Raw genomic sequence first — 10877 nt, 5'->3', positions numbered from 1 at the left:
ACAACATCCTGCTGAAACAAGGTTCGTATCGCTCTGTTGTTGAATGGACCAAAAGAGAAACAAATCTTTCCTACTGATGAGACAACAGGGTCAATAGAAGGTAGGCTCTGAGGGTCAGGTCTTGACATGTTCCTGAATAACAGAGCAACACCTGAGGGACTGGCGTCTAAAACAATTGCAAAATCTTTAGGTGTTACAAAGACCTTGTAAAGTGATCAGAATTCCTTATAACTGAGTAAAAGACCCTCTGCATTTACCAGATGCATTTACCTGCATTCACCAGGTGCCATTTACTCTCTCGTGTTGGTTTCGACGCCAGTTATCGATGAGCAGCACTTATTTTTTAGGCTTAGGCATCAGTGTTATTAACCCCTGACTCATTGTAGGAGGGAGAACATTGTTTTTAATACTCTCTAAAACACTCACCTCGACTCATACCCTGACTTGGAGACAGGATTGCGTGACGCAGCATGACAACGTGAACTCGATTGGTCGACAGTCTGCTGTGTGACGCTTTATTCGTTCCATTCATTGCCCAATGGGATTCCTATCTCCTATTTTCTCTATACGTACTTGCGAGCAATCGCCATTTCAAAATACCGAAGCTTTATTGCGCTGTTTAGTTTGTTCATCGACGGAGTTTAAATAAAGAGCCGGATTATTTGAATAACAGTCAAGGTAAAGAGAACGAGGAGTTGTTTTCTGGTCAGTTTATTTAGTAGTTGCTTATCGTTTCCTTCTGACATTTCGTGACCTAATTCCACTGTCCTCAAAGCTAGCTTTTGATGCTAGCAGGGCTAGGTTCAGGTTGTAGCATGGTCTACATCAGAGTAAAAAACAAATGTTGGTGAGCTAATGTTAGTTAGCTACTTTTCTGTTTGTCTGCAATATTTTCACATCAGATTACTCTGAACGAGTAGGTAACTTTATCTAGTTACGTTACCTATTAGAGGTTATAGGCTATCCAGATAGCAAGGTCATTTGCCATCTCCCTCGTTGCATAACACAATGTACATACTTTTTTATTGATGATTACATCACAACACTGCTTAGTGTTTTCCTCTGCACATCAAATAAATTCCACTGGAGCTGATGATTTGATACATAATTTCATGTGCCTTCTGCAACATGGGTTTAAAAACAAGAACAGACTCCCCCTCCCTGCCACACACACACACACCAGTGCTATGACCAGTACAGCGTGAATGTTATTTCTTAAGGCTTTATTTGCAATAATCATACTGTGTGGTTGTTTCATAAAACATGGGTAAAAAATATATTTCACCACTCTAAATCTCTAAATGACTCAAATGTAACCAAGATTGCCAGTCGCCATTACCATTTTTCCTCATTCCCCATACCTGTGCAGATAGACTGGTTGTGATGGAGCTGCCCAACTACAGCAGGCAGCTGATGCAGCAGCTCCGCGCCCTGAGGAAGGAGAGTCAGTTCTGTGACTGCTCTATTCTGGTGGGGGACACACCCCATCGTGCCCACAAACTGGTGCTGGCTGCCTCCAGTCTGCTCTTTAGGTTGTTCAAGGAATCATTAATTTCAATCAAACAGCTTTGTCGCTTATACTGTCCAATTAAATGGCACTGTCCTCATTTATGAAAAGTTCCTAGCCTACAGTACACACATTGTGATTTATAAACATTGCGTAGCCTACATACACCCACAACTTCCCTCTGTTCTGTCTCAGGTCCCTGCTGGAGGGCTCGGACAGCATCTCCATCGACACGGCTGTGGTGTCGTCCCAGGAGTTCTCCTGCCTGCTGGACATGGTGTACACCGGAAAGCTGCCCCCAGGGAAACACAACTTCACCCGCATCATTGCCGCCGCAGACAGCCTGCAGATGTTTGACGTAGCTGTGGGCTGCAAGAACATTCTCACCAACCTGATGAATCAGTCGACGACCACCACACACACTACACAACCAGCCTCACCTACCCCACCACCCGCCATCACCACCCAACCACAGCTCCAGAGCCAGGAGGCCGAGCACACAGCTTCCCCAGAGACAGCTGTACCTAGCATGGGAGAGGATGGTATGAAGATTGGCCCCTCTGGAGCCCAGGGGAAGGAAAAGGTGGAAGAGGCAGGTTTGGAGAGTGAAGTGACCACAGCAGCCACACGGAGCGAGCCAGTGAATGTGAAAGAGGAGAGGAAAGAGAAGGATGGGCCACCATCTAAAAGAGCTCGCCTTCAACTTCCAGAGAGCACAGGTGGGTTTGAATTCAAATGGGCTCATTGCGATGTTCCGTTTTGTTACTGTTATGTCCTGATTTATTTTGATTAATTCTGTTATGATGCTTCTGTGAGTGAGGTGACATGTCAACTAAGATTGTATTTCCTGGTTGCAGCTGACGTGGACCCCATGTCCCAGGGAGGAGTCAAGATGGATACAGAGGTGGTGGATGTGCGGCAGTGGCTCAGAGCACTGCAGACCTGGGACGGCATCTCCACCGAGGAGAGACAGGTGAGACTTTGGATGGAAGACAGTGCCCACTGGGCGCACTACATCATTTCAATGTGGATAATTGGGTAATATTTGGTCGAGAGGTTGATTAATGGGATTACAACTATATTCACACACTCAAAAAGACAGCCAAAAGTCAGTTGAATTTCCAATGTGTTATCACTATGCTTTCAACCATCTAAAAAGCACAACCAAATTCCAATGGAAAAATAATGTCAGATGTTTGGTTTAGTTATCACCCAAATGTCTATCACTGTGCTTTCAACCATTTTAAAAGCACAGCAAAGTTCAAATGGGAATACAATGCCAGATATTTAGTTTATTTATACAACAGATTAATGTGTTATCACCAGCAGGGCTTTGTTAAAACCCTGGATGGGAGACCAAAGAGTAGCAGTAGAAAAATCCAAACTCCAGTAGGAGGTGCTGCCCAGCCTGTTTTTTTCTTCTGGTAGTGGATATAACGTTGAAGATCTGACTTTGGTTTAAAGGTACAAATTCAACATATTTTTTACAAGGTTTGTCTATGTTGAAATTTGGTTACCATAGGTACATAATCCTGTGGTTGAAATTTAACCTTTAAAATAACAGTTTATGTTGATGACTATTTTCATATCCAATGTATTTTCCACGTAGATTCCAAGGCACAATACGTGGACAAACTATGTTGCAACAATGTTGATTCAACCAGTTTGTGCCCAGTGGGTGGTCTCTGCTATGACAGAACGCACAATTCAATGCAACACTCCATTCCTTAAAACGGTGAACAAGTCTTCCTCTACTACTACTACGTTTACAGAATTATTCTCTCATGTATTGACCCTTATCTATCTCAGGTGATACTGTCCTGCAGTGAGGGGGATCCAGGGGGTCCTGCTGTGTTTCAGAGGCTCCAGAGCAGAGTGAAGGAGCAGAGGAGTCTCTCAGCCCAGACACTACTCACACTGATGGGTCTGCTTAAGGAGTTTCACCCCAATCTGGCAACCCAGCTGCATGAGCACACTCAGCAAGGAGAGGACACCAGCCAGGGAGCTACAGGTACAGAGTAGGGGAAATAAGGACACCAGCATGGTTTCAAGCTTTAGCCAACATGTTTGGCAACACAACAACAATTAAGTTGACTACAGTGTGTGAGTGGGATCCATCCATCGCATCCATTCTGTTGTTTTAGACTTCATTGCAACCGATTCATTATCAAATGGTCAATCAATTAGCCTACTCAATGATTTGTTGCATCGATCCCCAGGCTCCGAGGCTGAAGAGCCGGAGGAGCAGCTCCAGTCACCCACTACTGCAGACGCAGACACCGCCGAGGAGGAAGAAGAAGAGGAGGAGATTGAAGAGGACGGTGAGAAAGAAGGAGAAGGGGAGAGGAAGACTAGATCCAGGGCTAAGCGCTCCTCCCCCTCTCGTCCGTACTTGTGTCGCTGGTGCAGTAAGGCCTTTGGTTTTAAGTGTCGTATGGTGGCCCACACCAAGCGCTGCACCATGTCCAAGGAAACTAGGCTGCAGTGCCCTGAGTGCCCAGAGGAGCTGCCCACATCGCGGGCACTACAGCTCCACCGCAACAAGGCCCACCCAGAGTCCAAAGCCGCCAAAAAGAAACGGCCGCAGGTGTCCTGTGATATGTGTGGCAGGACCTTCGCTCACCCCTCAGGTGAGTTTGCCCGATCAGGACTGGGAACGGATTGTGTTAGTTTAGAGGACCTGCGTAGTAAAATTCTTTGCATTGAAAGGGAAGGAGCTCACTATCTTACCCACTACTAATGTATAGCAGGCCTACCGGGCCTTAACCATTCTGCAGGAGCACCTGGTGTGTTATGTGTCTCCAGTTTAATTGACTGTGTTTGTATTGCGACAGGTATGCTGTACCACAAACGCACAGAGCACTTTGAGGAGAAGCCGTTTGCATGTGAGGAGTGCGGGGCCAAGTTTGGGGCCAACTCGTCTCTGAAGAACCACATGCGACTGCATACTGGAGAGAAGCCTTACCACTGCAAAAACTGTGACATGAGCTTTAGTGTGGCTGCCGCTCTGGCCTACCACACCAAGAAGAAACACTCCGAGGGTAGGACACACACACACACACACACACTCTGAAGGTCACACACTAGCACCAGATTGAAGCGCTATAACAGATCTCACATCTCAGGATTCACAAAACAATGCCAATTGTCCAAAAATCTAAATACACATGTGTTTGTGGGGTTTGTTTTTAGGTAAAATGTATTCATGTCAGTACTGCGAGGCTCTGTTTGCCCAGTCCATTGAGCTGACGCGTCACGTGCGCACACACACCGGAGACAAGCCCTACGTATGCAGGGAGTGTGGCAAAGGCTTCAGCCAGGCCAACGGGCTCTCTGCTCACCTACAGACCTCTCACAGTGAGTAGGATACTCCTGCTTATGCTCCGAAAAAAAATATATCTATATTTCAAAGTGAGTAAACACGACACCGAGGACATTTTAGAAATGTCTCTCAATCTCGCCTGGCTTTCACCCTGCTCGCACTTGCTCCCTCTCTTTCCATTTCCTCCACTCCTCCGCCCCTCTCCAGACATCTCTGAGCCTCATGACTGTCAGAAGTGTCGTCTCAGTTTCTCCACACTGGAGGACCACAGGAAGCACATCCAGGAGTGTCACCCGAAGGAGTACCACCGGTGTCCTGAGTGCAACAAGATGTTCACCAACCCCTCCCTGCTGGAGAAACACATAGCTGTCCACGCTGGGGGCAAACCATTCAGCTGCAAGCTCTGCCAGAAGTCCTACCAGGTGTGAGAGCGAGTATCCCTGTAAAGGGAGTTTCTGGTCTATGATAACAGGGTCAAACATTTCTTTGAACTTGATCGCTCTGAAAGACTAATAAGCCTATAGCGTACACACCTTTATATTCATCTTTTACTATTGAAGGACGAGTTGGTGGGTCTTGGCGCTTGCAACGCTAGGATAGTGGGTTCGATTCCCAGGACCACATAAAATATATGCACGCTAAATGGCGCGTATTATATTATTCACTTAGTGTACAAGACATTAGGAACACCTGCTCTTTCCATGACAGACTGACCAGGTGAAAGCCATGTTCCCTTATTGATGGCACTTATTAAATCCACTTCAATCAGTGTAGATGAAGGGGAGGAGACTGGTTCAAGATGGATTTTTAAGCATGGAGACAATTGAGACATGGGTTGTGTACGTGTGCCATTCAAAGGGTGAATGGGCAAGACAAAATGTTTAAGTGGTGCCGGGTGCACCGGTTTGCATCAAGAACTGCAACGCTACTGGGTTTTTCACACTCAACAGTTTCCCGTGTGTATCAAGAATGGTCCACCACCCAAAGGACATCCAGCCAACCTGATACGACTGTGGGAAGCATTGAAGTCAACATTGGCCAGTATCCCTGTGGAACGCTTTCGACACCTTGTAGAGTCCATGCCCTGACGAATTGAGGCTGTTCTGATGGCAAAAGTGTGGGGGGGTGCAACTCAATGTTAGGAAGTTGTTAATGTTTTGTACACTCAGTGTATATTACTTACCATATCTCTCCGTCCACAGCAAATGTCGGGACTGTGGTATCATAACCGTACCAACCACCCGGAAGTGTTTGCTGGTCAGACCCACCGGCAGCTCAAGTCTCTGCTGCAGTGCAGCGTGTGCTGCAAGTTCCTCCACAGTGCCAGTAGCCTGGCTAAGCACCAGAAGACAGAGCACACAGGTGAGGACGGCCAGGGAGAGACCCAAAAAATGTCCTGGCTTCCAGGCCTATCCTGCCCCCCCTCCCTTGCTTGGGTTGCCATAATCTCAAAATGTTTTAATTATTTTGTTATTCTCGGATTAGTGTTGTGCATCTTTGTTGTAAGGAATATACTGTTCTTGTTTTCATTTTAAATAATATATTTTTATTTTGTGTCTCCTAAAGGCATGTTTGATTCTGACGGGCTTCTGGTGGGGAATCCAGACCTGCAATCAGGTAAGAGCTGCGATAATGTTATATTTCTACATACCATAGCACTCCTAATGTACAGTACCAGTCAAAAGTTTGGACACACCTACTCATTCCAGGGTTTTGCTTTATTTTTACTATTTTCTACATTGTCGAATAATAGTGAAGTCATCAAAACTATGAAATAACACATATAGAATCATGTAGTAACCAAAACAGTGTTAAACAAATCAAAATATATTTCAGATTCTTCAAAGTAGCCACCCTTTGCCTTGATGACAGCTTTGCACAGTCTTGGCATTCTCTCAACCCACTTCATGAGGTAGTCACCTCGATTGCATTTTAATTAACAGGTGTGCCTTGTTAATTTGTGGAATTTCTTTCCTGCTTAATGCGTTTGAGCCAGTCAGTTGTGTTGTGACAAGGTAGGTTTAGTATACAGAGATAGCTCTATTTCGTAAGAGACCAAGTCCATTTTATGGCAAGAACAACACAAATAAGCAAAGAGAAACAACAGTCCATCATTACTTTAAGACATGAAGGTAAGTCAATGCGGAAAATATTCTAGTGCCGTCACAAAAACCATCGAACGCTGTGACGAAACTGGCTCTCGTGAGGACCGCAACAGGAAAGAAAGACCCAAAGTTACCTTTCCAATCTACTATGCTTAATGAGCACAATCAAAGCAACTGGGCTGGATAACCTTCCTGCAGATTCATAAAGGATAGTGCTTGTGCCATTGCTAAAATGATAACGCATATTGTAAACCTTTCTATTAGTAGTGGTACATTTCCCAAGGATCTCAAAACAGCCCAGGTGGTTCCACTCCACAAGAAGAGCAGTAAAACAAATGTAGGAAAATACAGGCCTGTGTCAATCCTCAGCACCTTATATACCTTCTTTATGGGATACCTTCACAAACTTCTTTATGAACTACAATCTGGCTTTAGAACAGCTCATTCCCCTTATACTTGCCGTATCCACCTTTTTGACCACATTAAGCAGGAAAGTGAGAAGGAGAGCTATACAGGTAGGGTCATGTTAGATTTGCTGAAAGCTTTTGACACTGTGGACCATGATATTCTCCTGATGAAACTCAAATGCATGGGTCTAAATTATGTAGCAGTGAATTGGTTTAGGTCTTATCTGACCAACAGTACTCAAGTATGTAATGTTCTGTCAGAGGTCAAAGAAATATCCCGTGGAGTACCGCAGGGATCCATTTTAGGGCCTCTTATTTCTTATATACGTTAATGATGTGCCAGATACAGTAAAGTGCAAACTCTTGCTTTATGCTGATGATTCAGCCATACTAGTATCAGGGAAGGATACAGTTTACATGGAGGAGACCCTGAGTAAGGAATTGCATTTTGTTAGAGATTGGTTGTCTGACAACAAATTATATATATTTGGGAAAAACTGAATCATATTTGTTTGGAACAAAACATAGATTGCTTAGGCCTGACAAGATAATGGTAAACTGTGTAGTCAAGGAGATTGAATCTAAAACAAGTATCTTCAATCCCTTTCTGGAGACCTGATTGCTGCTCAAATTCTTTCTAAAATGGCAAACAAATTGACATTTTTATATCGTAACACTAGATATTTTAACATGAAAGTTAAGAAACTGCTTGTCTCAACCTTGATTCAGTGTCATTTTGATTATGCCTGCTCTGCTTGGTATAGTGGGCTATCAAAAAAGCTGAAAAAGAGAATGCAGGTCATGCAAAATAATGTTAGCAGGTATATGCTGAATGTTCCCCTAGGACCCACATAGGGAGGGGTACAGGAGTTCCGGGAGGTGGGCTTGTTGCCTTTGGAGTCCAGAATGGACCAATTTAAACTTAATTAAATGTTTGACATCTTAAATGATCGTGCCGCAGGTTACAGTAAAAAAACACATTGATATGGTCTACAACCAACACAGTCACAATACCAGAGTTAGTGTTATGTCTTGTAAAATTCCAAGAGTAAACAGTACCGCGAGGAGCACATTTTTCCATACAGTCATTTGTCTAAGGAATAGCCTTCCCTTGGAGATCAAGCAAATTAAAAGTAGAAGTAGCTTTAAAAAACAGGCAAAGTTTTTCATTTGGACAAGGTTGTCTAAGTAAGAGAAACCACTCCACTGCACCTTGTGCCCCCTACTGCTGGTCAGGTGTATTTATTTGAATGATAGGTATGATGTGCAATTAATAGATTGTTTTAATGTGAAATTAATATGGTTGATTTTTAAGGTTAGGGAGAAGGGCGGGGAATAGTGCCACTTTTTAGGATGTCAATATAAATGAATGTATTTATGGTTGTTTGTAATTTTGACTTGTCTTTTAATCATTATATGTGTTATTGTTTTTACCATCGAGGACCACTTTGGAAACAAGCATTTTAATTAATACTTTCAAGTGATATCCTCTGGGTCCACCTTGTACATTTTGTTGTATATGTCTGTGGCCCAAAATAAATTAAATTCAACTGTTCAAAGGAGACTGCGTGAATCAGGCCTTCATGGTCAAATTGCTGCAAAGAATCCGCTACTAAAGGACACCAATAAGAAGAGACTTGCTTGGAACAAGAAACACGAGCAATGGACATTAGACCGGTGGAAATCTGTCTTTTGGTCTGATGAGTCCAAATTTGAGATTTTTGATTCCAACCGCCATGTCTTTGTGAGACGCAGAGTAGGTGAACAGATGATCTATGTGTGGTTCCCACGTGAAGCATGGAGGAGAAAGTGTGGGGGTGCTTTGCTGGTGACAATGTCAGTGATTTATTTAGAATTCAAGGTACACTTAACCAGCATGGCTACCACAGCATTCTGCAGCGATACGCCATCCCATCTATGGGACTATCATTCGTTTTTCAACAGGACAATGACCCAAAACACACCTCCAGGCTGTGTAAGAGCTATTTGACCAAGAAGGAGATTGATGGAATGCTGCACCTGGCCTCCACAATCACGCAACCTCAAGTTGGACCGCATAGTGAACGAAAAGCAGCCAACAAGTGCTCAGCAAATGTGGAAACTCATTCAAGACTGTTGGAAAAGCATTCCATGTGACTACCTCATTAAGCTGGTTGAGAGAATGCCAAGATTATGCAAAGCTGTCATCAAGGCAGAGAGGGTGGCTATTTTGAAGAATCTAAAATATATTTTGATTTGTTTAACACTTTTTTTGGTTACTAGATGATTCCATATGTTATTTCATAGTTTTGACGTCTTCACTATTATTCTACAATGTAGAAAATAGTTTTTTAAAAATAAAGAAAAACCCTTGAATGAGTGTCCAAACGTTTGACTGGTACTGTACATAACAATCCGTTTTTTCTGTCTGTGTCTGCTCTATGTACATGTGTATTGATCTCCTCTCCCCTCCTGTATTCTCCCATACCCAGACTTGTCAGTGGTGAAGTGCCTGTACTGTCCTGGCCTGTTCCCCAGTGAGGCTGAGATGCAGGAGCACGCCAGCACTGAGCATTTCAGCCAAGAGGGGGCAGCGTTCGGCTGTTCTCTCTGCCCGCTGGTCTGCCTCTCCCAGCTTCAGCTCCAGGAGCACTTCCTTTCCTGCCACATAGGGACAATAGAGGAGCAGGAGCAGGCCTCCACCTCTCAGATGGTAAGCCTGCGTCCTAAGTCAACCCCTACACCCTACCCAATCGCTTCCCTACACTCAGTGAATATGTGTAATGACTCCATCTTGTCCTCTGATTTATTTAACCAGGCAAGGCAGTTCAAGGCCTTAGACCGCTACGTCACTAATAAACCAAGGGCTCTATTCAATCTGCATCGCGGAAGTTCAGCTTTACAGCGTGATTGAAATTCAAAGGCAATGTTCCTGCTTTAGCAGAGACTGCATTCACGGGAAACACTGCATATGTATGCTCAATCGGAAATGTCCTTTCCATTTCTATTGAGGAATCTGTAACTCCTCATTGAATAGAGCCCTTAGTGTAATTTTCACCATATTACTTACACCTATTCAATCTCAAAAAGGGAGTAGGGGTTGGGATGACGGGTGGTTTTGGGCTCTAGGCTCTCCTGTATTTAGTCTCTTATCTCATACAATGTAACTATGGCATGTTAGTGAAATGTGATTGACATGTCATACCTCCTATCAGGTGTTTGAGACAGAGGAGGACCCCGCTGGCGTGGCGGGACAAGTGATATCTGTGGACCAATCCCAGCAGGTGTATGTTGCCCTGGGAGACGCGGAGGACGGTCACTCCAGCACTGAGGTGATGGCGGTCAGCATGGAGGATTTGTTGAACGGAACAGTCACTTTCATTTGTGGGGAGGGCCAGTGACCCCTAACCTCTAGTTTCTACTTCCTGGTGAAGTATGAACTGTCCTAGCAACATTGGGCAGCTTGGAATGAATAAAATTAACTTATGTTACACCAAGGGACACTGGTTTTGTATCCTGTTTGATTTGTAAATATTGAGATGTGAAAGTGTGTACGT

At 44.2% G+C, this 10877-nt stretch overlaps 1 protein-coding gene across 2 annotated transcripts; it reads left to right on the top strand.

Annotated features, from left to right (window-relative positions):
* Positions 1–563: 563 nt before the first annotated feature.
* Positions 564–10821, top strand: zbtb40 (zinc finger and BTB domain containing 40). 2 transcript variants are annotated; one of them, XM_029682747.2, is made up of 13 exons: positions 564–678; positions 1370–1532; positions 1703–2226; positions 2365–2480; positions 3317–3518; positions 3727–4137; positions 4342–4548; positions 4700–4864; positions 5037–5251; positions 6032–6191; positions 6396–6446; positions 9813–10033; positions 10536–10821. In XM_029682747.2, exons 2-13 carry the CDS (start codon positions 1384–1386, stop codon positions 10719–10721), a joined length of 2607 nt encoding a protein of 868 aa, XP_029538607.2. In that variant the 5' UTR covers positions 564–678; positions 1370–1383; the 3' UTR covers positions 10722–10821. The 2 variants fall into 2 exon arrangements, with proteins under 2 accessions (XP_029538607.2, XP_029538608.2); XM_029682748.2 differs by having other exon boundaries at positions 564–705.
* The last annotated feature ends 56 nt before the right edge of the window (positions 10822–10877 follow it).

Source organism: Oncorhynchus nerka, linkage group LG15, assembly GCF_034236695.1.
Source record: "Oncorhynchus nerka isolate Pitt River linkage group LG15, Oner_Uvic_2.0, whole genome shotgun sequence".
Classification (NCBI taxonomy): domain Eukaryota; kingdom Metazoa; phylum Chordata; class Actinopteri; order Salmoniformes; family Salmonidae; genus Oncorhynchus; species Oncorhynchus nerka.
Note: the sequence above shows the minus strand (reverse complement) of the source record. Positions and strands in the feature narration are given on the sequence as shown.